At 39.5% G+C, this 24801-nt stretch overlaps 2 protein-coding genes across 5 annotated transcripts in view; one reads left to right on the plus strand and one right to left on the minus strand.

Annotated features, from left to right (window-relative positions):
- Positions 1–24801, plus strand: part of LOC306834328 (uncharacterized protein) — a 79792-nt gene that overhangs the window by 24101 nt on the left and 30890 nt on the right. The gene's annotated exons all lie outside the window — the stretch shown is intronic.
- Positions 11369–24294, minus strand: LOC306833440 (dysbindin-like). 3 transcript variants are annotated; one of them, XM_079358689.1, is made up of 5 exons: positions 23687–24294; positions 22382–22571; positions 13956–14105; positions 13387–13536; positions 11369–12951 (listed from the first exon to the last, which is right to left on the minus strand). In XM_079358689.1, the coding sequence occupies exons 2-5, from the start codon at positions 22422–22424 to the stop codon at positions 12641–12643; spliced, it is 654 nt and encodes a 217-aa protein (XP_079214815.1). In that variant the 5' UTR covers positions 22425–22571; positions 23687–24294; the 3' UTR covers positions 11369–12640. The 3 variants fall into 3 exon arrangements, with proteins under 3 accessions (XP_079214815.1, XP_079214814.1, XP_079214816.1); XM_079358688.1 differs by having other exon boundaries at positions 22382–22776; XM_079358690.1 differs by lacking the exons at positions 22382–22571; positions 23687–24294 and adding an exon at positions 15961–16214.

Below are 24801 nucleotides of genomic sequence, written 5' to 3' on the forward strand. Positions count from 1 at the left end.
GTACAAAATGATCTCACCTTGGAAATAACTTTTGGGTATGGTCCGGGTGCCTCTTCTTCTAATTCAATCGTGGACAAAACCCATCTTCTTTTAGAACGTGATAAAAGCTCCTGTTAATGATACAATGCAGAAAATAATTATAATAGTAATAACCTAAATTATACAGCAATTTTCATTGACAAGTTACACATTTTGAATTGACACAGAGCAAAATAGTATAAAAATGCACAAACAGACCAATAAAGGTAGCACTTTATAATTACCATCATCAATACATGGTAAAATAATAGTTAATTAACCTTTAGTTACTTTACTGTTAACAAACAATGACATTATAGTTAATTATTTTTGCTCACTCTTTGTAATGCTATAATTTATGGTATGCAAACAGTTTATTGTTGCACACATTATAATTTTTTATACACTATATAAAGTGTTTGTTAATTATTACAAATAATTTGTAAACCTTTGAGGGTGGGTTGATAAAATATCTATAAACATTACAGCGCTACATGGACCCAATGTTTTTAAAACTATGTCCATGGTTAATCAATATTTTTTAAAGCATCTATTAACATTACTTGGATGGCTATTATAAAGTTGCAACTGACAGTTGTCTTGTTCCAAGTTTACAATGACAACCCAAATAAATATATAGATGTGCTACACAATTAATAACCATTTACAAAGTATTATGCCAGTTGCAACTTCCAGATCCTGATAATGATTGTAGGTGTTTTAAAAATAAATTCTTTAAACACTGATAAAGTATTAGTTATCTATTTAAAATGTGTATATTGATGCCAAGTACCAAGTAGTAATAAGGTATTATAATCCTTAGTTGAAACAGTTTTACAATTCACTAAATGCTTTTATCCAAATTGACGTACATCAGAGAGTAACATATAATTAAGTAATAAATCATTATGCCCTGCAAGAAAAAACACATTGAAAGGGATTAGAAGTTCTAAATAAGAAACCGTTACCCTTTTGGCACGCCTGGTGTTTTCAATCTTGGAATCAGCCAGGGCTGTAAATGCAACCTACGACAACAAAGAAACTGATTAGTGAGAATCAATCTTGGCATCGAGGGAAGACTTAAAATTACTTTTTAATCTAAAACAATTCCCACTATGCTTCATATGCACCTCTTATAAGAAGAAAAATATGGCTTTATTTATATGTGAATATTAACAACAGTTACCAAAGCTGTTAAGATAAATTACAGAGGTTACTGAGAAGACATTTTAACAACCAACTCTTAACATTAAGGAGCAATGTAATAAAGATAATTAATCTCTTGTCAATAAAAGTAAATTTGCTTTTCAGTGCTGTTGGCAATTATTTATCACCAAGGTTGGGCTTTATGCCTTTGTTTATATGGTTTTCCAGGCACCTGCCACACTGTATTATGTTTCTGAGATAACTAATATAGAGAAGTGGCCATTCACCCCTTTCTGTAGCCACTCGTCATGTGAAAGCAAATTCAAGAATACTTTGAGCAGGTTGTTGAATACATCTCATATCAAGCCTTCCTCTTGGTAACAAAGAAAAACACACAGGGGAGCATTTTTGTCACCTGCGGTAAATAAAAACTATGGATTTATGAAATGCTGACCTAACACCCACATTTTCTAAAGATTTTGATGGTGCATCCAAAATGTTTGAATGAAGACTTGTAGTAAAGGTACAGGGGCCTGTTCCCTCTTAATGAATTCTTCATATAAAAACAAAAAATCTGATCTTATTAAATTGATCAGGTTGAATTTTATCATAGGTTTTACATTTTGGCTTATGCACTTAATGACATTTGAGAGAGGCAGAAGATTAAATGTAATCAATAAGCTTTAGTTTAAAAAACCAGACTGCTGTCAACTTGTCCAAACTGAATGCCGGCATAGCTTGCTACTCTTTTTTTAATTAGGTGAAAGTTGTTGTAGCAATAGTTAGGTCGGGCTTGGCAGAGTATGAAGCTCGTAATGCCTACCAAACTAATGGTACTTTAAGGAATTTCCCCCTGGGATTAATAAAGTATTTCTGATTCAGATTCGGATTGAGCTTTAGAAATACAAAAGAATAACTGTCTTGTATCTTCACTGTACAAGTTGGGACAGCAGTGTTAGTTTGGTTGGTAAAAAAAAAAACAGTTTAAGATTCATGAGTGTCAACTAAATAACAGCAAACCAGGAATATCAAAAACCAATCCAAACATTCAACTCAGGTTGTAATGTGTTTCTTGGTTGAACTTTTGCATATGGAGGTGTTACAAGTAGTTCATGTTACTTTGCCTCCCGCCTGCTGTATGTTTCCATAATTAAATGTATAGAACCGGTTTTACTTGACGTCTGTTACATCTGCACTTGCCTGGAGCCTTTCAACCCTTTACAGAAGAAGCAAATTTATGTTCTTAGCATGTAGAAACGCTGCTTCTCCTCTGTTATTTCTAAGTTGACATGTTTATCCTAAAGAGCAAAACTTCTCCACAACAGCTTTATTGGAACAATAGCTAAGCAGTCACCCTTTTATTCTACTTTTAATGTCTGTTAGTTGGAACAGTATGACACTATTTTATATGTATGAATTTCATACATATAAATATCAATACAAAACTGATGAAAAGTTTCATGCCTACCAACAGAAGCAGGGAAATGGGCCTCATCCTGGTCCTCTCTGCCTGATATCCTCTGTGGGAGTTGTCTAGCACGGTCAAATACAGCCTCTGTTATAGTAAGCAGAAGACAACCCCTTACAGCCTGGAGGCAGTAGGGGGTTGTCGACGTCACAGGTGACAAAGAGACATTTGTTCATGCACAGGTATTAGCAGTGTGCCATATACAATTTCAGTCTTGTTTTTTGTTACTCTTGCCTGCCTGTTTGCTTTTATATCAAACTAGTTGTTTGGATAGAAAGTATTCATGTGGACTTAAATTAATCTTTCTGGCTGTGTTGAAAAACCGGCTCAGGTGTACACCATTCCAAACTGTCCAGCTCAGGTTACCATGTCTAATTTATGCCTGCCCTACATCACCAGCAGAGTGCAGCTCAGTTTTGTAAATCCATTGGGTGTTTGTGTTTTTATCTGTTGTTATTACACATCATTATAAACTGAGTCATTGAATTTAATGACATACTTGAAAGCAATTATCTAATCCTCTTGGGCACGATGAGCATGATTGTGCCGGTCTCAACAGAAGCAAAATTAACCAGAAGATCTTGAAGTGTCTTTGTTTTATCTTTAGCACTGTCAGAGGTGATAAACTTCAATTGTAAGGAGTGAAAAGACTTCTTCAGAGGTGCATAATAAAAATGAGATCCAGTGTTCCCCTCAGAAAACAGATCTCATCTGCTCAATTTATCCACGCTCGCACACAGACTCAAACACGGTGACTATGCCTCACGTTTTGAAAAGTTCAACTCCATATTCTGCAACAGCAGCCAGCAGCTGTACATTTATGTTTTCAAAGCGAAGCCATGAGAAGCTTCAGTGTTGATATGAGAAAGAAGGGTGGACCGTCTCACTCTCTTTCTCTGAAGCTGAGGTGATACTGCTCTCTGTGCCTCGAGCTCCACAGAACGCACTCTATCTCTCCTGCACTCTCTGTCGCACATGCAGCAATTTTATTAATGAATTAAAAAATAAACAAAATCGGGTCGAAAATATACTTCGGCGGTCGGATATTCACTTGGGCAGCTCACCCGAGTATCGTCTGTGTGTGGGAAAACACTGAGATTTGTAAAATGATTCGCCGACCCCCAACATCTCAGTCCGGTCGTCTGCCTGGCGAGATACCAAACGTGTGCTGCTTGTCTCTTCCTCCAATAGCAGCAGCAGAGGGGAAAACTAATTTTAAGTTTGAATGGAGCAATAGTATTGACTGGTGGGCAACACAGGCAAATCTGGTGGGTTAATATTTGAAGATCTAACACCATAGATCTGCAGTAACAATTCCTAAAACCCAGAAGCGAAATAACATTTTAAGCAATTCCACATTCTTAAAGTCTGTACGAATTTTTTTGTATAGACTTGGTTAGATTTTCCCAAAGTAATCACAAGCTTTCAATGTTATTTAATAGTTGTTTTTTTTTTCTTTTTTTTCTCTACAACATAAAGTACACCTGGGGCACCTCCAGGTTGATGCCTTTTTACATCTAACCAATACCACAGAGTTTGTAGCTAACCTAAGACGTAGACTGGTCTACTGGTCTTCTATCGAAAAACAATGTCATACTCAGCCGTGACCACTAACTCGATGAGGTAACACAACGAAAAGAGTGTTTCATAGAATTGGTAAGAGTGCAAAATAATAAGTTGGATACCTGGTGGGGGAGGATATTTAAGTAACTCGACCGTGGTGTACTTCCTTTAATGTTAGCATTTGACTTTAATTGTGAAAATACTGTTCATTTGTGAAGATTATCTGGATGAAGAAGAAATCTAATTATCAAGCTTATTTTTGGCAATAATCCAAAAACCCATGGGGGGGGAACAGGGTTTTTGTTGATGGTACATTCGTGATAGAAACTTCTGGGGACTGCGGCAGGAAGCGAGAAATGGAGAAAGAGGGCAACGTTTGAATAAGGCCTGAAATCATTCCTGTTTGAACATGGCACAAAGGACAGAGAAGTTAAGTGTTCACTGCAGTACACACCTGTATTCACAAAGGATGAAAGTTATGTTTGGAATGCATTCAAATACACAGCTCCATCAATGTTCAGACACCTGCATTGCTGCACCTCTTTATTTCTTCCCTTCAGTCTAATAAATATCACAAGTCATTAACTTGGACTGTCTGCAATAGTTTAAACTTTGTTTTTCTCGTTGTTTTTAATCTTCCAAAGAAGCTTCATTCCAGCATAAGTGGTGTAATGTCTCAGTAAAGTCCTTGAATGTCTGGTATGTTGCTGTAGCCGGATTTGTTTTGGTTAGGGCACTGTTCATTGATTTGCATATCTTTTACTTGTCAACACGACAACGAAAAGTTCCCTCCTTATATTTAGGTTGGCATGGGGCTCCAATTAGATTGTTTGTTTGCACACACCTGCAAACCGTTGTTCTTAATATCAAACTGGCTAATCACATACATGTAGTTTTTAAAAAATAAATAAAATAAACCCTTTTTTCCCCCCAAACTGCCGTACGCCACAGAGGCAAACTCTGCAGCTGTGCCTCCATAGAACTTTTCTGACAGATGAATGACTGGTTACTTTACTGATTGAGACGTCTCTCAGTAAATTCTGATTTTATTTTATCAATTGGAAAAATTCACTGAAAAACCAGCAGTGCGTAAAATTGAAGATATATCAGTGAAATTCTCTACACATTTACCAGATGCAACATAAAACTACTGTTACCATATAAATAGTGTATTAAAAAATAATGTCATAAAATAAGAATTAAACAACAAATTGGGCCATTAGGACTTTATTTCACATTTGATAAAGATTAGGGGATTACAGTATATATCTCTCCTTTACAAGATGACCTGATTCTCTCGGGCCACGATTCAACTCAAGGACGATTCATTCAAATAAAAAAAACCCCATTTGGTGCAAATTGATTTTCCACCTTTTTGAACGAAAGAAAAAAAGGATAGCCAATCCTCATGTTTATTATTTTTCCAAATCGTCATGAGAATTGTAGCGTAACTTAGGGGGGTATTAAATTGGTCGCCAGACAGACCACTAAGTCCGTCAATACATGGTATGAGAGTAAATCAAAGCACACTACGAAGCAAAATTAAATCATATAAATCCATATATTGAACACAAATTCAGGACAAACAAACATTTAATTCTTTGGGTAACTTCTTAAAACACAACATAACAAAAAATGTCCCAACACTTTGGGGTTTTATAACCCTCAAAAAACAGTCCAAAATTTTTAGGTCCGTTCAAAAAAATGAAAAATACATTAAAGAAGCAAAAGGGGCTTGAGAGCTGAGTGCGTGTGTGTGGGGGAGTGTGTGTGTGTGGGGAAGTGAGTATCTGATAGTGGGGGAAAAGGAAGGGGCCTGGTTTGGGAAACAGGGGAAGTCTGGAGATTAGGTAGGAGAGAGGTGGGGGGGAAAATATCACCTGTCCCGGGTTTTTTTCGAGTAGAGAGGTTGATTTTACAGTCGTCTTCTCCCAGTCATTCCAACATGCATTGTTCCAGGCCGACTGGATCATGCAGATCCCTGCTCACTCCTTTCCCAGTAGGTCCCACAGTGTTTTAAAAATCCGGAGAACCCAGGCAAAACACTCCAAAAGTTCAGCACCTCCATAAACATTAAAGGGCTTTACCTCCTTTTCACCTTTCTCCTCTCTTCTCCACTGTCTGTCTCCTTTTGTTTCCCACTTCTCCCAGGTGCAATCACTCCAAAATCTTCTTCCCTCCAATGACACGCCCCTTTTTTCCTCTTTCCACTCTCACACCTTTCCCAGGTGCAATCACTCCTAATTTCTTTCCCTTCAATGACACGCCCCTTTTCCCTCTGCTGTGCAGCAGGTTGCCTCTGCACCCTGACTGCTACACTCTCCCCTGCTGGATGAAAAAAAAAAAAAAAAGAACTTTTCTTCTCTTTAGTTGATTTTTTTTTTCTTTTTTTTTTTTCATTTGCTTGGTTTCCTACATGACTTATTCTTCAAAGCCAAAAAACTCCTCATCCCCTGACGAGTCTTGGAGAATGTCGGCAATCCTTTGCCTCTCCTGTTTATCTACATCTTCCGCACTGGGATAGAACGGTTTGAGATTGCAGACATTTACTGTTCGGATGTCGTGACCAGTCTCTTCCATTACCACTTGGTAATTTACCGGTCCAAGCTTAGCTGTCACTCTGTATGGGCCTTTCCATTTTGCAGCCAATTTAGCCATGAATTTGTCTTTTGCACAGGACTGGGGAAAGTTCCTGACCCACACTCTGTCCTTTGGTTTATACTTAACATCTCTCCTTGTTTTATTATAGTTCCTCAACTGTCGTTTCTGTGCCTTCTCCACACTGTCCTTAACACTAGCATGAAGCTGTGTCAACTGATGGACAACATCATATCCTGCTGTGTCTGGCTTTAGCACATCTCTTTGCAGAATTTTATCCATTGGACTTTTTAACTTCCTCCCCAGTTGCAACTCGGCTGGTGAAACTCCTGTCGTTTCATGAACTGCAGAATTCACTGCAAACCGGAATTCTGAAATAAACTTATCCCAGTTCTTATGATTGTCTTCCACATATGATGCAATCATGCTTTTTAATGTCCGATTTATGCGTTCCGTCAAGTTTGTCTGAGGATGGTATGCTGTGGTGAGCTTAGGTATTACTGTCCATTGCGCACAGACTTCCTTAAAGACAGAGGAAACAAACTGTGACCCTCTGTCAGACAAGATGTAATCTGGAACTCCCCATCTGGAGACCATTTCTTTTCGAAGAATTTTTGCAATGTTCTGCGCTGTGGCAACTCTGAGAGGGAAGAGTTCCACCCATCGGGTGAAGTAGTCCACAAACACCAACAGATACTTGTTTCTTTCAGGGCTCCGAGGCAGAGGACCCATTATATCAACTCCCAACATTGAATTGGGTCTTGTCACCACTGTTTGTTGTAGTTTCCCTGCAGGTTTTCTGTTATCTGCTTTTAGGCGCTGGCAGGTCAAACAACATTTCACATATTGTTTAACATCTCTCCACAATCCAGGCCAAAAAACAACCTCTTGAAGTCTTTTGTAGGTTTTGAAGATTCCCAGATGGCCACTCAGCGGGATGCTATGGAAAGCATTCAGCATGTGAGGAATTAAGCTCTTGGGAATGAAGATGCGGTAGTGGTATTGATTGTCATTCAGATATTTTTTGAAATACACTTTGTCTTCCAAGATGGCATAATTTGAATCCAAGGCTGCATTTTCTGCTAAATCTTGAAAGATTTTCTCAATTTCTGGATCTTTGTGCTGTTCTTCCCAAATCGTGTCAAGAGTCACTGGAAATGTATCCACATTTTTTTTACTTGCTACGAGATTACAGACTCCACAGGTAGGTATCCTAGAGAGAGCATCAGGCACAACATTCAATCGTCCTTTTCGATACTCAATAACAAAGTCAAATTTCTGCAATCGTAGAGCCCATCTGATTAGACGGCTGGTAGTTTTGGTGGAACTCAAAACCCACTGTAGAGCAGAATGATCAGTGACAACTGTAAATAGTTTTGGTTCAAGGTAATGTTGCCATCTTTCCAAAGCCCAAATCACTGCAAGGCATTCCTTTTCGGTTGCCGAGTAGTTTCGTTCAGCTTGGTTCAGAGTTCTACTAGCATATGCAAGCACTTCCTCTGTATTTCCCTCCCGTTTTTGAGTTAGGACTGCTCCAAGTCCTGTCTCACTGGCATCCGTATAAACAATGAATGGAAGCCTGAGGTTTGGATGACCTAAAATGGGAGGAACAATCAGACTGGCTTTCAACCGTTCATAAGCAGTTTGACACTCTTGACTCCAGTGGAATTTTGTTCCTTTCTTTTTGAGAGAATTTATTGGCTCGGCTATTTTGGAGAAGTCTGGTACAAATCGGTGATACCATCCGGTGAGCCCAAGAAATCGCTGTACCTCCTTTAGATTTTTAGGTACCGGATAGGTCTGGACAGCTTTGATTTTGTCTGGATCAGCAGAAATCCCTTGACCACTGACAATATGATACAGGAATTTCAGTTCCTGTAAGCAGAATCTTGATTTCTTTAGGTTGATTGTCAGTCCAGCATCGTTAAGTTTCTTCAACACCTTCTGAAGATCCTTCAAATGCTGAGACACAGAAGAAGAATAGATAATAATGTCGTCTAGGTAGACCAGACAAATCATTCCTCTCAAATCTCCCAAGACGGTTTCCATCAACCTCTGAAAGGTAGCGGGTGCATTTTTGAGACCGAAAGGCATCACATTGAAGTGGTACAACCCAAAGGGGGTGATAAAAGCAGTTGCATCCTTGCTACTTGGATCCATAGGTACCTGCCAGTAACCACTATTCAGGTCTATTGTAGAAAAGATTGCAGCACCAGACAGTGATTCCAGGATTTCATTAATGTTTGGAAGAGGGTAAGCGTCAGTTTCTGTGACAGCATTGACTTTTCTAAAGTCTAAATCGTCATGAGAATAGACAATGTTCAAACAGATATTATGTGAAGTCATTATCAAACACACATGTCCAGGCCATTTTCTTTTTATTAACACAGCAGTCTTAACTTTTCTGTACATTTGACTTCAGGAGTTTTGTAAAGCTCTGCTAACATCTGAAACAAAGTACTGAAGTCCTAAATGAGGCAAAAAAAAAAACTGAAGCCAATCGAACTATTAATGGAGATGGAAAAACACTGTGAAGGAGGTCCGTGTGTCATCTCAGATAGGACCGCAGTGCTGCTTTGTGAGCATGACATGAATTGCATGTGACGTTTGTGACCTGCTCTGAATTCGTCAGTTAGACAGCTGTACATTAATATTATTAAATGAAGCCAGTTTTGATATGAGCAACCTCAATCGGTGTATTTACAAGAGGGGTGCACGGACAGTGGACCTTCTCTCTCTCCCTCCCACTGAAGCTGATGGGATTCTTCTCTCTTGGTTTTGCCGTCTTATCTCTCCGCAGGACAACAACTGATCAGGGCTATAAATATGTTCATTTCCGGCTTTAAAAACAGGCTTTTTAGAATAGGGTGTGCATGTCACTTCCAGGGCTCTTGGAGTCAGCCTCGAGCAGACCTTCGACAAACTGCAGGACTTTGCACTCCTGCTTTGGCTTCATTTTTTCAACACTGAAAAAGGTGGAGGATTAAAAGGAGGTTGCTGCTTGATCCTCACCCTATTTTTTACGACTCTACAGTTTGCCTGTCTGATTTTCTCACGCAACACCTGCACTCGGTAGGCTTCAGGCAAAAGTATTTAATGTAGATAAAGTTTGCTCTTTTTTTGAGGTCTGTGCAATTAGTTTTTGGTATGTGACAATTTGTTATCCATACCAGTCAACAATTCTCAACGTGTTTGTTGACTGCAGGATTCACACCGTCATAAAAAATGGATCTTAAGGTAACAATAGGTTGTCAAAGGAGGGATGTGTAATGCAAATTCATTGCTCTCAGATCCCATTCTCAATTTAACCTTAGATGACTTTATTTTTTTTTTTAGACTTTATTTTGCAGTTTTCCATGAACAAACATACAATTGTCGAACATAGACACAAAGACAATAAATAAAAGAAAAAAAAATGTATATATATATATATATATATATATATACCCACCCCCCACCCCTCAAGGCTCGTACCTTAGATGACTTTAGAGGCAAAGGGAGTGTTACTGGGACAACATGTACGAATGACTTTGGTTTTACTTTTCCTGATCTTGAGTGTTTTGAAATTAAACAAAATACTTTTTACTACTAAATGTTGTCAAACTATACAATCTAATTTTCTTTTGGTTGGATAGTATCAGAAAGTAATTTCGCTTTGAAAACGAGATCTTCAATCACATTTTCAATCCAAAGCTGCCTTGAGCAAAAAAACAAGAGGGCCAGCTGGGAATAGTAAAAGAAGAAAGCAAGTGTAGTAAATGAACACAAAGAGATACCAGAGAAATATAACGTTATGTTCTATTTTTTAAATCCAACTAATGTTCTTATAAATAAAGTAAAACATACCCAAGACTCTGCACCTCCCTGTGTTAAGGTGCTGTGTTGTGTTTGTATGTCACCTGCACAACACTTCTTAAAGGCTTATTATGATGTGTTGGTGTGTTATGATTTGGGGATTAAACTTGATGGATGGGTATCAAAAGGTCAACTGCAGACACACAATGCTGGGCACAGTTACACAAGCAAACCCCAGTGCTCAAACTAACAGCTGTGTTTTAAAAAAAAAACAAAAACGTGCAGCTTAAAGCAAACTTGTAAAACTAGAAGAACTTGAAAGCTTCATGCATATGGAGAGGAACAGCTACCAGCATGTCAGTACTGTCAGTCAAAAAAACGGAATCTGCTGTAACCCTTCCTCCCCTTAAAACCGCCTCAGAAGGAAAACTGCTTCTGAGTCTTCCTGTTTGTACCTGTTTGAAACTCTCGATGGATAGTGTGTGAAATTTTCATCGTATCTCCAGTAGTGACGGAAGAAAAGATTGCCCCCAGGTAAAATTCCAGGATGGGCGTCACAGGGTGATTTACCATGAGAACTTGAAAAAATCTCTACAGTGTGCAGACCATATTACTATTGTACTGTTTAGGGTGACACACACACACACAGACTTTTAACAACTTGGCAAATAGCAATGTTGAAGTGAGCAAAATGAAGCAGTGTGAGAACAAACTTTAGGAGAAAACCAAGTGAGCAGAAAATCTGACTTCACAGACAAACAAACAGTGAACTCAACTGTATTCAATTCTGTTACATTTTAATTCCATTCCTCGTGAGACTTCAAACAAGGGAAGAGTCGAACACCATGAGTTGAAACCATGAGTCGTTTTGAACAATGCAGTGAGCTCGAACGTTAAAACACATTTTATTGTTTACCATCCCATTATCACACCCAAACCATTAGTCATCCACACAAACACTTAGACACACACAGAACAAACATATAATTCATTTCAGATGATCAGATCAACCTTATCCAACGCCTGTCACGTGTAATGGAGGTGAAACTCGGCATTAAGCCTGCTCGGGCCAACTGCATAGTTCAGTTTCGAATCACTTTGAAGCAACCTAACTGAAAAACTACAAAGAAGTCACCGACAAACGAGAACAAAATGTCATGCATTTACAGACACAGTTCCAGTCATGATATTGTAAATAGTTGCACATGCACACATTGGTAAAGTCATGATACAATTTGTCGACCAAAGCTCAAAAAATAAAGCTTGACTCGTGGAGATCTTCTGGAAACACAATAGGATGCATAATTCCAGCATTTACGGTACTTTTGAGCCTTTAGACTGTGAGCTGGATCACTGTTTAAGCTATGGCGTCAATATTACTCAAATCTCAATCCAAAGCCATTTTTAATACCGTAGAGCAGGTGTTGTATTCATAAGGAGGTAGAGGAAAGCTATTTAATCTCAGTGCTGTTTAAGATGAGAAGCATCCAAGGTACTTAGACTTTAGGTACAGTTACAAACATTAAATTTTTTTATTTTTTATTTATTTATTTATTTTTTTTACAAATTATCACAGATTTATTTTCCTTTTCATTTTTGCCTTTATCCACATTTCACTCAGTGTGGCTTCGCCCTGTTCTGTAGAGATGCACTGCAGTCTTCAAATAGTCGTTCTGCACCTGTGCTTTCAAGCACAAAATGGACATGAAAGGGGTTACCTTCAAGCAGTAGAAAGTATAAAACTTAAAAATGACAAATGTCATTTACTTTAATTATTTTAACCATTACATGTAAGTGGATGTGAGAAGGATGACCCATCTAGTTTACATACAAATGCCATCATTGCCCAGATACTTGATCGTCTCAAATGGAGTGCTTTAGTAAGAATGCACTTTAATTAGGAAAGATGTGCTCACTAAAACATTCAAAAGAAATGATGGTCACGGCTGCCATGCTGGGAGTTCCTCCTTTAAAAGGGGAATGTCGAGTGGCAGAAAGATTTCAGACATGATTTGCCCTCTCCGTGTATCTAAATAGAGTAAAGTTCAGTCTTTAGGAAGATTTTGTTCCACGGCATCTCTCTTCGTCATCTTCCTCCTCTGTTTCTTCATCCCTGGTATGAGGAACCGATGTGAGCAGCAAAGTGTCGGCGTGAACTTCTTCATCGTCGGACTGGATCACAGGTGTGTCGGCTCCACCCTCGCTGGTGTCGCTAGAGCCAGACGATGTAGAGGCCATGCGGGATTTAGAGCTGCGTCGCACTTCGTGCTGCCGCTTCAAAGGTGCCCGCTCCCTGTAGACGACCTCTGCGTCTTCATCGTCGTCGTCCTCCTCCTCCTCTTCGTCTTCTTCTTCCTCACAATCTGAAAAAAAGGAAGCTATGAATGGACTTTTGCACCTGTTCTGCCAGTGCTTATTATTTCAGCAGGATGCACCGCATGCCTGTTGCTCTGTCTTTCCATGGACAACATTAATATGCATGGCTGACAGAAATAGAAGCAAGTCTCTTCATGGAAAGGCAATAGAAGATTATTTTATGTTGTACTAAAATCACTTCTGCACAAACATTCATAAAAAATGTAGAGGACATTTTTAAATTAATTTCATTCCCAATGAAAAAGATTAAAAATAATAAAACAGAATACGTTAATATATAAAATATGTTTAAGTCTTGAACTGTTGGGTTCATTCTAAGTATTGTTGTCATATAAAGTTGTTTGCTTTGTACATTCTGCTTGTAGGAGTGGTTAGAGAAGTGGCTTTTTGAAAGTAAAGGGGCAGTAGGTCAATCTTTTTACCTGGTATTGGAGATGCCAGCTGTCCTTCATCTGCACTGGAGCCGGAATTTAGGAAAACATCGAGTGCTTCCTGGTCAGAGATGTCCATCAGGTCCATCTGCTCCAGAACGTCCACGTTCACCTCCATCGAAGAGATACTTCCCATGGGGGCTGTGTACAGGCAGAAATGCATTAATTCACAGTTTCAGGTCATTTTAAGCCTTTCAAACTTGTTTCAATATTCACATGCCGTCCTTCTAAAGGAAATCAAAGAGCATAATAAGTCTTGGTCCCGAATCTGTAATTTTAGATTTCTGTGCAAAGCCTTTTTTTTTTTTTTTTAAAAAAAGAAAAGAAAAAGCAAAACAGCAAAATGCATCATATTTCGATTCATGAAGCTCAGTGTTAGAATTTGCCTGCAGGTGGCATCTTCTATCCTAAAAAATCTTTATTCAAATAAGCTAAAATACCCCCAACCCCCCAAGAAAAAGAAACTATCATGTTGTTAAATCAAAGAGATAGTTTATAAAGAAAGATAAGAGGTTTATAAAAAAAACAAACAAGAACAGACAGAGAGAGCAGTCACTCACGTTTCTTGCAGTCGATCTGCAGGTGAGAAGATGGCAGATAGTTTTCCAAATCATGCTGATAGACGTCCTCAAAAAAGCGCTGTCTCTCCCTCACCTTCATGTGCTGTGATGAATCATTGTCCAACAGCCTCTGAGAGTTGTCCGTCTCCGCTAAACACCAAACCAAGAAAACACAATAGATATGCATTTCTTCTGTCTTTAATGCAGTATTTTGCCTTAAAGTTGAATATATGATTGGGGCGCTTGTAGCCTCGTGGTTAGTGGGGGGCGCATGTACGGAGTCTATCAAGCAGGCGGCCCGGGTTCCAATCCGACCTGTGGCTCCTTTCCTGCATGTCATTCTCCACTCTCTCTCTCTCTCTACCAGATTTCTGAATTTATCCACTGTCCTCTCTAAATACACCCCAAGATAAACCTGAAAATTGTTTTAAGTCATCATGACAAAGAGAAAAAAAAGGCAAATGTCTTATTTGCCTTTTGTTGATTGAATCATCTCTTTTCATCCATACCTTTAGGACTTGATCCAACATATTAAACATAATATTGTCTGAGAATATAAAAACGGCTCTCATAGGCATCACATTAAAAATCACATTTATAAAACGTCTTGGTAAATGGAAGGTGGAGATGTTTTTACTTGTCTGGTACTGTTTTGGCAAGCACTTAAAGCAAACGATTGCACGGTTGCCAGATTTGCTTAGAAGCAAATACATTCTTTTAAAGCCAATCATCTGTTTGTTTATGACGTGACAAAAAGTCTGGTCTACTCCCATATTAAGCTCCAGGTATTTTAAATCATCTGTCAAGAGCTGTCAGTGTTTAATGAGCTAATGATTAAGGAAATATGTGTCATTTTTTTTAAATCAGAAAGGCTCTCAGAGTCGCCGACAAAAGAAATGAAATGATCGTATGATGACAGTCATGGTTGGTAACCTCTCGACGAATCTCAGCATATTATTTATCTACATAATGTCTAATTGATTGTGGATATCAGGAAACCAACATTAGATATCAAATTAATTGTATACCTAATGTAGATTAGTACTGCATGCATCAAATGTGCTATCTCATTATCTAGGTAGTTGGCTTTGACGGAGTCATTTGTGGGGAAAATGACTCATCCAGTTCTTAAAAAGGATTAATCCAGGGGGCGCCGATAGCTCAGCGGCAGCGACAGCGCGCGTACCATGTTGCGAGGATTCGGTCCTCGCGCGGGCGGCCCGGGTTCGCGTCCGGCCTGTGGCCACTTTCCCGCATGTCTCTCCCCACTCTCTCCCCATTTCCGACTCTATCCACTTTCCTATCAATAAAGGCAAAAAGGCCAAAAATAAATCTTTAAAAAAAAAAAAAAAGGATTAATCCAAACCATTCATTGTTTGTAAGTTTTTGTTTTGTTTTGTTTTGTTTTTCATCTTTTGAATTTGATGTCAACATTACTCACATCATATGATTACATCCAGCAGTATCGGAGGATTTGAAAATGTCCACTGATGGCTTAGCATGTTACAAGAAAGTAATGTAATGTTTTGCAGACAAGCGTCTGTTAATGGTACTTGTGGTTTCATGTGATGAGAGAAGTTGGTTGATGCGCAAGAAAAAAAACCCATGTCTGATAGTTTGGTATATTGTCATTGGTATGTATGGAGTTCAAAGGTTATTTAAAGCATGCTCTTTTCTCCGTGATAATTCTTAAGTGGTATTTAGTTTGTATCTGTTGGTTCACAAAAGTAAAAGTCAACGATGTTTGATAATGAGCACATTACACAAGTATCTGTAATGCAGCGACCTCTGCCATGTTGACCAGCCATGGTTGTGTAACTGTGCTACATCCTCCTCAGCACACATTGTGCTTTCTCCCACTGGGCTCCATGAACTGACACTTTGACTCATGTCACCAGTGTTTTAAAAATGTGTGTGTGGTGTGTTTCTGTGCATGTGAGCATGGTCACATCAATCGTAGCGTGTATTTTCTGCATGTTTCTATGCATGTATGAGTTTTACATACCAGCAAGCTTCCATGACGAACATGTTTACAAGATGTCAGCAGATGCATCTAACATGCACGGGAACAGCATTCGATTTACTTCTTCTACAGACCTTTTTCAGCACTGCCTTTTTGTTTCTGCTCAAAAACAAAACAAACAAATCTGTCAGCTTGCGAGCACTGTCTTCACACAGCTTTATCTCTGGAGACCCAGCCAGTCACTCTTCCACAGTCCTGGAGGTTTGTTCATTTCTCTCATGCACAAGTGATAGCCCTTTATTGTGACACTGAGGCTTTGCATGGAGGCACCAAACAACTCTGTGGATCCTTTATTTTCTGGTCTTTTTTTAATATTATTATTTTTTTACAATTAGAGATTAGAAAGTATCAGCGATGCTACTAGTGTCTAGAAATACATGTGAGTAATGCCCAATTAACTGGTACATTGGAACAAGAAATAATCACATATGCTGGCGGATAAGTAACTGAGATTTTTATTGAATTTTATTGGATACTGATATTCATAGTATCAGATCACTGATGCGTTGGTGAATTGTGTCGATGGACTCCTTTGTTTGACCGAGCAGGAATAATGCAATCACTTCATCTTATCAGAGAACATAGACCCTCCATTTACTTAAAATGTTTTATATTAAAGTAGCAAATAATTGTGGTGAATAGTTGTAGATTATTTGTCTGCAAAGTTTGTGGTATGTGGTTATTGTAGACCTAGCACAAACACCCTTAGCCCACAACTACAGAAACAGACGCAAGCCCTCTATACATGACCAGGTCATAGCAGGATGTTTATGCCCCTGTCACGTGTGAGCGTGTCTTACTGTGTTTGTAATTGAAGCTCTGCCTGTCTGTTTACATGACATTTTACATCTTCTGTAAAATCACACTCTGGGACACCAACATTACTCTATTGGAGGTTCACTTACACCTCAGAGCAAGGTAAGTGACATATTAGGAAACACGATGCAATCATGCTAACCCTTGCTGCATTGAGAAGCTCGGACGTAGTAAACTAGTATCTATGGGGCGCTACGCTCACAGGGCTTCTGATGACGAGGAAACCACAGAGCTTATGTAAAGTGTTTTTTTCTGGCCATATGGGGGTCTCTCTTTTATGTACTTCTATTTTCACATTTTTTTTCACTACTCAAGTTGAGCTAGCCTGTGAACATACCCAGCCCACGCAAACGCACACACCCGTTCAGCTGCACGTCTCCATCTGTCTGCACCCATGTGGGAGAAGAGCATGTATGTAAAAAGACTGACTCATCCACATAACCTTTGAGGCTTCTTCCATCCTGCTCTGGAAGATGTGTGGGATGTCTCCATGCAAATTGGCCGGGGTTACATTACTACCATGCTCTGTGAGAGACCCAACTGGTGCTCATAACCTGGACGGGGGAGCCCCCCGTTTTCGCCAACCATCTTGATGGGGCTTATTGGCTCATTGAGTCAAGTACTTTCCCAACTTTTAATCACAGATTCAAAGTTCTTTGCATGTGACGAGTAAACAAGTTTAAATCTTCCAGAAGCAGTCCAAAGGATAATATGTTTGAAAAAAAATAGCATTTTTGCACAATGAATAACCTTGAGCTAATGGGTTCAACAGATTTTCATATGAAGTGTATGCAAGGCTGAGTGAGCACAAAGTGATAAAAAGGATTCTTGTGTTTAAAGAGGCCATGCGCTCAGTTTTCAGGCTGCTCCTTAACGCTCATCTAGACTATAACATACAGGTCACGTGGAAAGAATAGACTGTAGGTGGGTCAGGAAACAAAGAAAAGCTGTGATTTTTATTTGTTAGGCACGTGTTGGCCTCGGGATATCAAGAGAAAGAGGAAAGGAAATAATTAAAACAAAAGGAATAAATAGACAAAAATACAGATATTCATCGCTGTTTTGTGTATAGTGCCTGACTTCTTACACGCCAACTAACGTCACATGTACAAACTTATAATGGGCTTAAAAATCTATACGATTTGCGAAGAAAGCCATGAAAGTGTCTAAGATCTCAAACTCATAGAGCTGATAGTCATTCTGGGACCATAGCCATTGCACAACAGAATCCAGGAATCAAAACTTGATTCTGAGGGTCCATTAAAAAAAAAAAAAGTCAACAAAGCCTCTTAAACTGAAGAGACTACACCGTCAGAGATCAATAAAAAGATTTTTATTTGTGTTTATCTTAATTATGATGGCAATAACAGATATATGAGATATAAGCTATCCTAAAGTAATAATTAAAACAGCAGAAATCATGCTTCATTAAGCGCACCTCAATAAATAAACTAATAAAAAATAAATACCATTTTGTTAACTTAAATTGTAACTGCACTCATCTGTGTTGTCTAAAAGTAGATATTTATTTTTGGTCCATTGGTTGATTGATAAGAGGTTGGATTAAAAAACAAAGCGAGTGAAAGTTACCATCGGTGAGGTGAGCTGGTTGTCACACCAAATATCTGCATCACTCGAAATAACTTTTTCAGTTGTGGGTCATTTTTGACTTGTGTATCCTTTTCTAAAGAAGATCATAAAGGAAGTAATTAGATCATTTCCTTTTCATTTAGAGAACTGAAACAGCTCTTCTTATAGCTGACACTGAAACACTATTCAAACGCACCCTCAGGTCTTGGACCACCATTCCTTCAAAGAAAGTTTGTCTAGGTGTTTCCTCGTGACTGATGTTTAACCATATAGAATCATTGGAAGTTGTCAACCTCAGGGTGTTTTGTCATCTTTCTCGGATTTAGTGTGAACCGAGGTCCTGGAAAACTTGAGGATTAATGTTTGAGCTTTGTTTAGTTCGGACCGTTCAAAAAGAGCCAGAGAAAAAACAAACGTTCTTTAAATTTTGATACGGCTAAGCTATTTTTAACAACCTGCCATCAGCAATACAATTAATTTACTACACAATCATTCAAACCTGGCAGCTGTTGTTTTAGCCTTTTTAGGCATAGATAGTGTAAGCCTTTGTTTGCCATGCCAACACTGTCTGTTAAAAACTAGCAGGTCAGGCATACTTTTCCTATTTGCTTTTGTGTCTGGTTTTCGGAATCTAAATATTTTTTATTGCCAAGTACATTTAAATATACAAGGAATTTGACTGGGTTTAACAGCTACCAAAGATACTGTCTTAACTCATGTACACATGGAGCCTCATTGAACCTGTGGAGACTCTGACATGCCTGCCATGTGTTGGTAAAGAGGCTAAGCTATGATTAGAAATCTCTGTACAAAGGTATTAATTGTCACTTAAATGCTCCTTAAGCAGCTAAGACACTAAAACGTATGGTGTATTTGCACTTTCCTCATTTATTCTTAAGATAGGAAAGTAAAGTTTTGTGACTCAGAAACACACGACTAAGAAGACTGAAAAAAAGATGACTCCTGTTTTAGACCTCCAGCTGATTGTAGCTTTGCAGTATTTTCAGAGCTGTCCTTTGAATATCCTTAGCACTTTTGATCTGTGACGGCACCTATGCCCCCTACCCAGAAATCCCTGCTCCATCTCAGCCTACACTGCACCATAATTACCTCGGGCTTACAGTTACATAATGGTGGAACAATCCTACCACGGCACAGCTGACTGACAACAGTGGACTCCAACTGCTTTGCAGTGCATGACTGCACAGCTTACTGGCTTGGTTGTGTGTGCATGAATGTAGGACGTTTGTGTTGGCTGGGAAAGGAGGAAAGAAGAAAGGAAGAAATAAAGAAACAATAAAGAAAAGGAGGAAGGGCGACTGAGGGGAAAAATGGGAAGTGTGTTGTTGTTATGTAACATGAGCCTGCTTGGCTTTATTCCTGCTATATAGAAACTGTAGAGTCAGAGTTTTGAGGGAAAAAGCGCTTTGCTGGGTTTGCTTGCCTCAGCTAAGCCTCATAAATGCAAGTACATTCTTGCCTGACAAATCCAGGCCATGGTAGTTTCTGTGCATTTTTTTCCCTTCAATTATTTCCACTATGCAGCGTTCATTTTTTTAAGAAGCTGTGATTCTTTTTCTGTCAGACATTTCCATTCTTGCCTTTGATTAGCTCTCAAATCTTTTTTAAACAGATCTGTAGGTGGTGTGCGCGTGCGTGTGTGCGTGTGTGTGTGTGTGTGTGTGTGTGTGTGTTTCAGCAGATGTGAGGTTGTGCGTTACAGGGCCAGAGGTGACAGTTGAGCTGAATCACATGATTTTCTTCTAATTATTCTTCAGGCGTCTGTTCCTTTATCCACTTTATCCACCGCTTTTGCTCCTCATAATCCACTCCGCTGTTTGTTTCCCCACATTAAAACATGAAAACTAAATGATTCAATGATTATGCCGTTTGTTTGCTCCAGAAAGCAATGTGTAATTGTTTCTCTTTGTTGCCTTCTCTCCGTAAACCTTGTCAGCATCTTTTGTCAGAAAAAAAACATTCAACACATGCACCATTGGATATTTCTGTGTCATGTCAGTGGCGCAGTAATACATCAAGGCTCCTGGGAACTGCACTAGGAGTGGGAACAAATGTTCCTATTGAACCAAGGAGTCACATGGTGAAGCATTCAATCCCCATGTGGTGAGCAGAAAGTAAATCCCATGATCATCTTTCTGTTTTCAGTGAACAGAGAGGCTGGGCGTCTGTGTGTGTGTGTGAGGGAGGGAGAGAGAGAGAGAGAGCGAGGAAGCACTGCATGGCCACTCACATTTGACAGCTCATCTATCTTAAACTCCTCCCCTCCTCTTTTGCAGCTCTTCGTCTCCCCCCCCATCCTTTGGGCCTGATGATGGTGTCACCCACTGCACAGTAGTACACAGCCTCATCATTTTTAGGTATTACTGCTTTTATTTACTGAGCCAATAGCTCACCGAGGCTGCCCTCATAGTCACAGGAGTCCATCAAGCATAAATCATTGATGAGTAAGAACACTGCACCACAACAGTCAACTCCCCCACCACACACACACACACACACACAAATCCATATCACTATTCACACAACCATGTACTACTATCCAGACAGGTTGTTTATTGTACCAATGCCCTACTGTTGTACTACGTCATACTGCAGGATATTAAGTAGCACATACTTTTAATCAAGCCCAAACTAGTAACATTACATCACTCTCATCTTCAGCTTACAATGATCCCAACACTGTGATTGTATCTTGAACCCTGTCTGACCACCAGCTCCATAAGTGTCTCATCAGATCGAGTATTCCCCCGCCATTCCCCTTCCCAAAGCCATTAAAGCTCTTCACTCAGGGCTGAATGCAAACATGACCTCCAACCGTGCCCACAGCTCCTTATTCGGGTCAATCAAAAGAGGGCTTTTAGTCCCCCTCTATAGATCTCATAATGTAGTGCTCTACCGCTGTGATGTAGAGACATTACCTACAGTACTGCTCATATGAGACCCCAGTGCAGAAACAAATTCCTCAAAGCAACAAAGTAGTAAAGTAACTGATTCATTTGACATGGAAACATAAAAAAAAAAAAAAAAAAAACCCTGCTCATGTGAGATCACTCGTTCAGTTAAAAAGTGAGACACTGTTTTGTTTTGACAGCAGGGACCAGTGAGTCTTTCCTGCCTCTATATAAAGACCTTCCGCTAGCTTCGTCAGCCCTCTGAGAAGCAGTCGTTATCCCTTCAATGTGATTACACAGCGTGTGCATCTGCAGTGCTGTACCACCAACTAGGCTGTCAAGCTAATTTAGTTTAAATAGACATGGCCTCTGGCTGTTATTATTACTTTGAACAAATAAGAGTTGCACTGCGTGTTTTGTTGGGTTTGGTTCAGATCTGACCCTTGCTTCACAAACAGGAGAGAATTGGATGGATTATTCTAAATATGCAATTTAGACTTTTTAAGTGTGTAGTTACATAAGGAATCCTTGGGATAGAGATTTCAATAACATGGCCCAATGAAAGTTTGCTAAACTTCATGCATGATAGTTACCAGTTATAGATTATAAACATGCAATAGATTACATTCACAGTTACAGATTGCTACCTGTAACAACCCTTTGCTAAAGCGCGCGCATCATTCGGTACTTTAACGTATGTGACGTAAAACACTGCTCGTGCTGATCTTTCGCTTTAACAAATAACTTACCGATGCTGAATAAAACATCCCAGATGAAAGAGGGTTTTTAATTAGCTTCTGAATTATGTATGTAGTAAGGTTTTAGTGCCGGACTCCGCGCGGAAATCATTTTTTATAAAACTTTTCATTGCCGTGGATTTTCATAAATATGCAAAGGGGAAAATAACATGGAGTTGCAAGTAGTAAATACCTGCACAGAATCAACAATGGGTCGATAAAGCGTTCAGCAATTTCGAATAAATCTGTGAAGATGATCTGGAGTTACAATACTCTGTACAGCACTGTAAGTATTTACACAAGTTCTCTGTCTACGTTTCTGTTCCTCGTGCACTGTTGATTACTTACATGCCAGACGCTTTTTGTGGTTGGTCGACCCAGTAGACGACATGATCCAGTGGATGTGGGACTGCTTGAAGAGTGTGTTTTGCCTTTGAGAGTGTGTGTGTGTGCTGTTCTTCCCCCGGCTCCTGTCAAGGGTCCAGGACAGGATGCTGGTGTGTGTTGTGGCCGGTCATTTATTCAATGCATCTCTTGACTTTTTGCACCAGGACAAATCAAACAGAACATTCACGTTAACACTCTCCCTCCCCTCTCTCCCCTCTGTCTTGTCCTCTCTGTCCTCCTCTCTGCTCTGCCTTTTTGCTGTGTTCCCGTCTCCCTCTCCCTCGTGTTTGATCGCCTTTGCTGTTCTTTCTAGGTTTTCCCTCTCACTGCTTCACACTCTCATCTCAACTGCCTCTCTGTCCCACACACACACATATATATACACACACACACACACACACTCTGTCAGGCTGGCTCAGAAGGGTTGTAAGAAGCTGCACAGCTTAGGGACGGGGGGAGTGTGATAGTGGGCTACGGCATTGTGGCCTGTACCAACTGGTGACAGCGAAGGGGTCAACAGGATCAGACAGCGTAAAGGCTTTTGACTTCGTATTTAGGAAAATACCAGATTTAAACACCTCCCATCTCAAATATCTCAGCTTTGCTTTACGTTTATTAAATTCATTCCATCTCCTTACTTTGTTGTAAGATGAAAGCCTTTGAAGCAAACTGGAATAAAAGAAGATACACTGCATATTGCTAAATCACATTAACCTCACATTATCAGGGGAGAAAAGCTGGTATTGAAATCTTCCCCACACTATGACTTTACAATGATTAACCTTGTATAATAATTAGACCTTTAGGTTTTTTACAACTCTACAATGTTCTAGCTCTGATGCTGTTTTATCAATACCACTAAATACATAATAGAGCTCAGGCTAGTGGGAAAACTCTGAGTATCTGTTGCTAATTTTACATCAATCAAACCAGTGCAAAATCCTCCTGAATATTTCAGTGTATTTCTGATATCTAGAATGGATTAAATTCTGTCCAATCAGAAGCCTTTGTTATTGAAAAATGAAGCCAATGTGGTAGTGCAACATCCTGCAGTTCATTTAGCATCCTCTTGACGCCACATACACCCATCCAAACATGCCTGCTTGGATGGCTGAATAAACATGTTTACAGCCTGGTTCAGCTCGGATGAGCTCACCATGCCTCTATCAGCACACACTGTACAGAGAGGGAGTTTTTTTTTTCTTAACTCATCCATTTAGATTTGACGAAGGATAAGCATTATTCACAATGTGGCTCATAGCAGACCTGATGAAAGAGCTGGAGTTGCGTAGCTGTTTGTCATGACCCGCTTCGTCTCCAGTTCGTAGCCTGTGGTTTGGTTGACTGGGCGTTAGGTTGAGACAGGATTTCCAGCGTGTTGACGGCCATCGATAAGTTTCCAAAGCCCCCGTCAGTAAACGATGGGTGACATCACTCAAGCTTCGTCCACTTTTATTAACAGTCTGAGTCTGAAACTTAGATGAAGTTTTCCCTTAGTTTCAATGCATCACGTTACTGAACTTATTCACATTATGAGCAAAAGAGTGGAAAAAAAGATGCTGGCCACCAGAACTGAGGAGCTGAATTTATGTGTCATTAACCCTGCCCACTCATTTGCTGTAAATGTTCCGGAATATGACTTGCTACAGTCACAAATCACCTGGGATCTGAATTCTTAAAGAGTTTAAATAAACACAAGATACTTATCGAACACTAATGAAAAGATCAAAGATCAGTGAAGCTCCATTTCTAGCTTCCCTCTTTCTTTGAGACCAGCTTTATAACACACTGGTCTACGTATGCCAAGCCCCACGTTCCCCCCTGCAAGTTACCTGCAATACCTCTAGTTGGGTGTGGGACCACCACACTACTAACTCGCCTGTCTTTGCTTCCTGATATCAACAGTTCTGCTCTTGCATTTGAATACTTTTGAAAAAACAAGTAACTGTTAGCTGCACACAATGCCACACTACTCAGGGACCGGGGCACCCCTAACTATTTCCTGATATATGACAAAGCGAAGACATTGTCCATTATATGTCCACATATATATTTTCATCCCACACGTGCAGAGTGATATTTACAGACATGCTTGATCCTTTACTTACTATAATTAAATCCTACGGGGTCCTTAAAGTGTTAAATGGTTTTTTTAAACAATGCCGAAGGGCCTGTTTTACAGCCTTTTTTAAGAAAAAATGTATATTCTCTAAGTACAACCTGAGGTCACAAAGGACATTATGGCATTCCTTTCCACAAAATGAATAAACCTTCCATAAGTTGTGAACTGATTGTGTATTTACAATGGATCAATTACATACAGGTACTTGTAGCTGCTAATATCATGCTTCCTCCTTTTTTGCCGGTTCTTTTATTCTTAA

Source organism: Symphodus melops (assembly GCF_947650265.1).
Source record: "Symphodus melops genome assembly, chromosome: 13".
NCBI classification, from domain to species: Eukaryota; Metazoa; Chordata; class Actinopteri; order Labriformes; family Labridae; genus Symphodus; species Symphodus melops.

What these genes read in the sequence shown, in the direction of transcription:
- LOC306833440 (XM_079358689.1), bottom strand. Translation starts at nt 22,424, where the DNA reads ATGTCGTCTACTGGGTCGACCAACCACAAAAAGCGTCTGGCAT. An exon ending in CCACAAAAAGCGTCTGGCAT is followed by an intron (nt 14,106 to 22,381) that starts GTAAGTAATCAA and finishes TTTGGTGTTTAG; the next exon opens with CGGAGACGGACAACTCTCAG. An exon ending in GCAGATCGACTGCAAGAAAC is followed by an intron (nt 13,537 to 13,955) that starts GTGAGTGACTGC and finishes GCCTGTACACAG; the next exon opens with CCCCCATGGGAAGTATCTCT.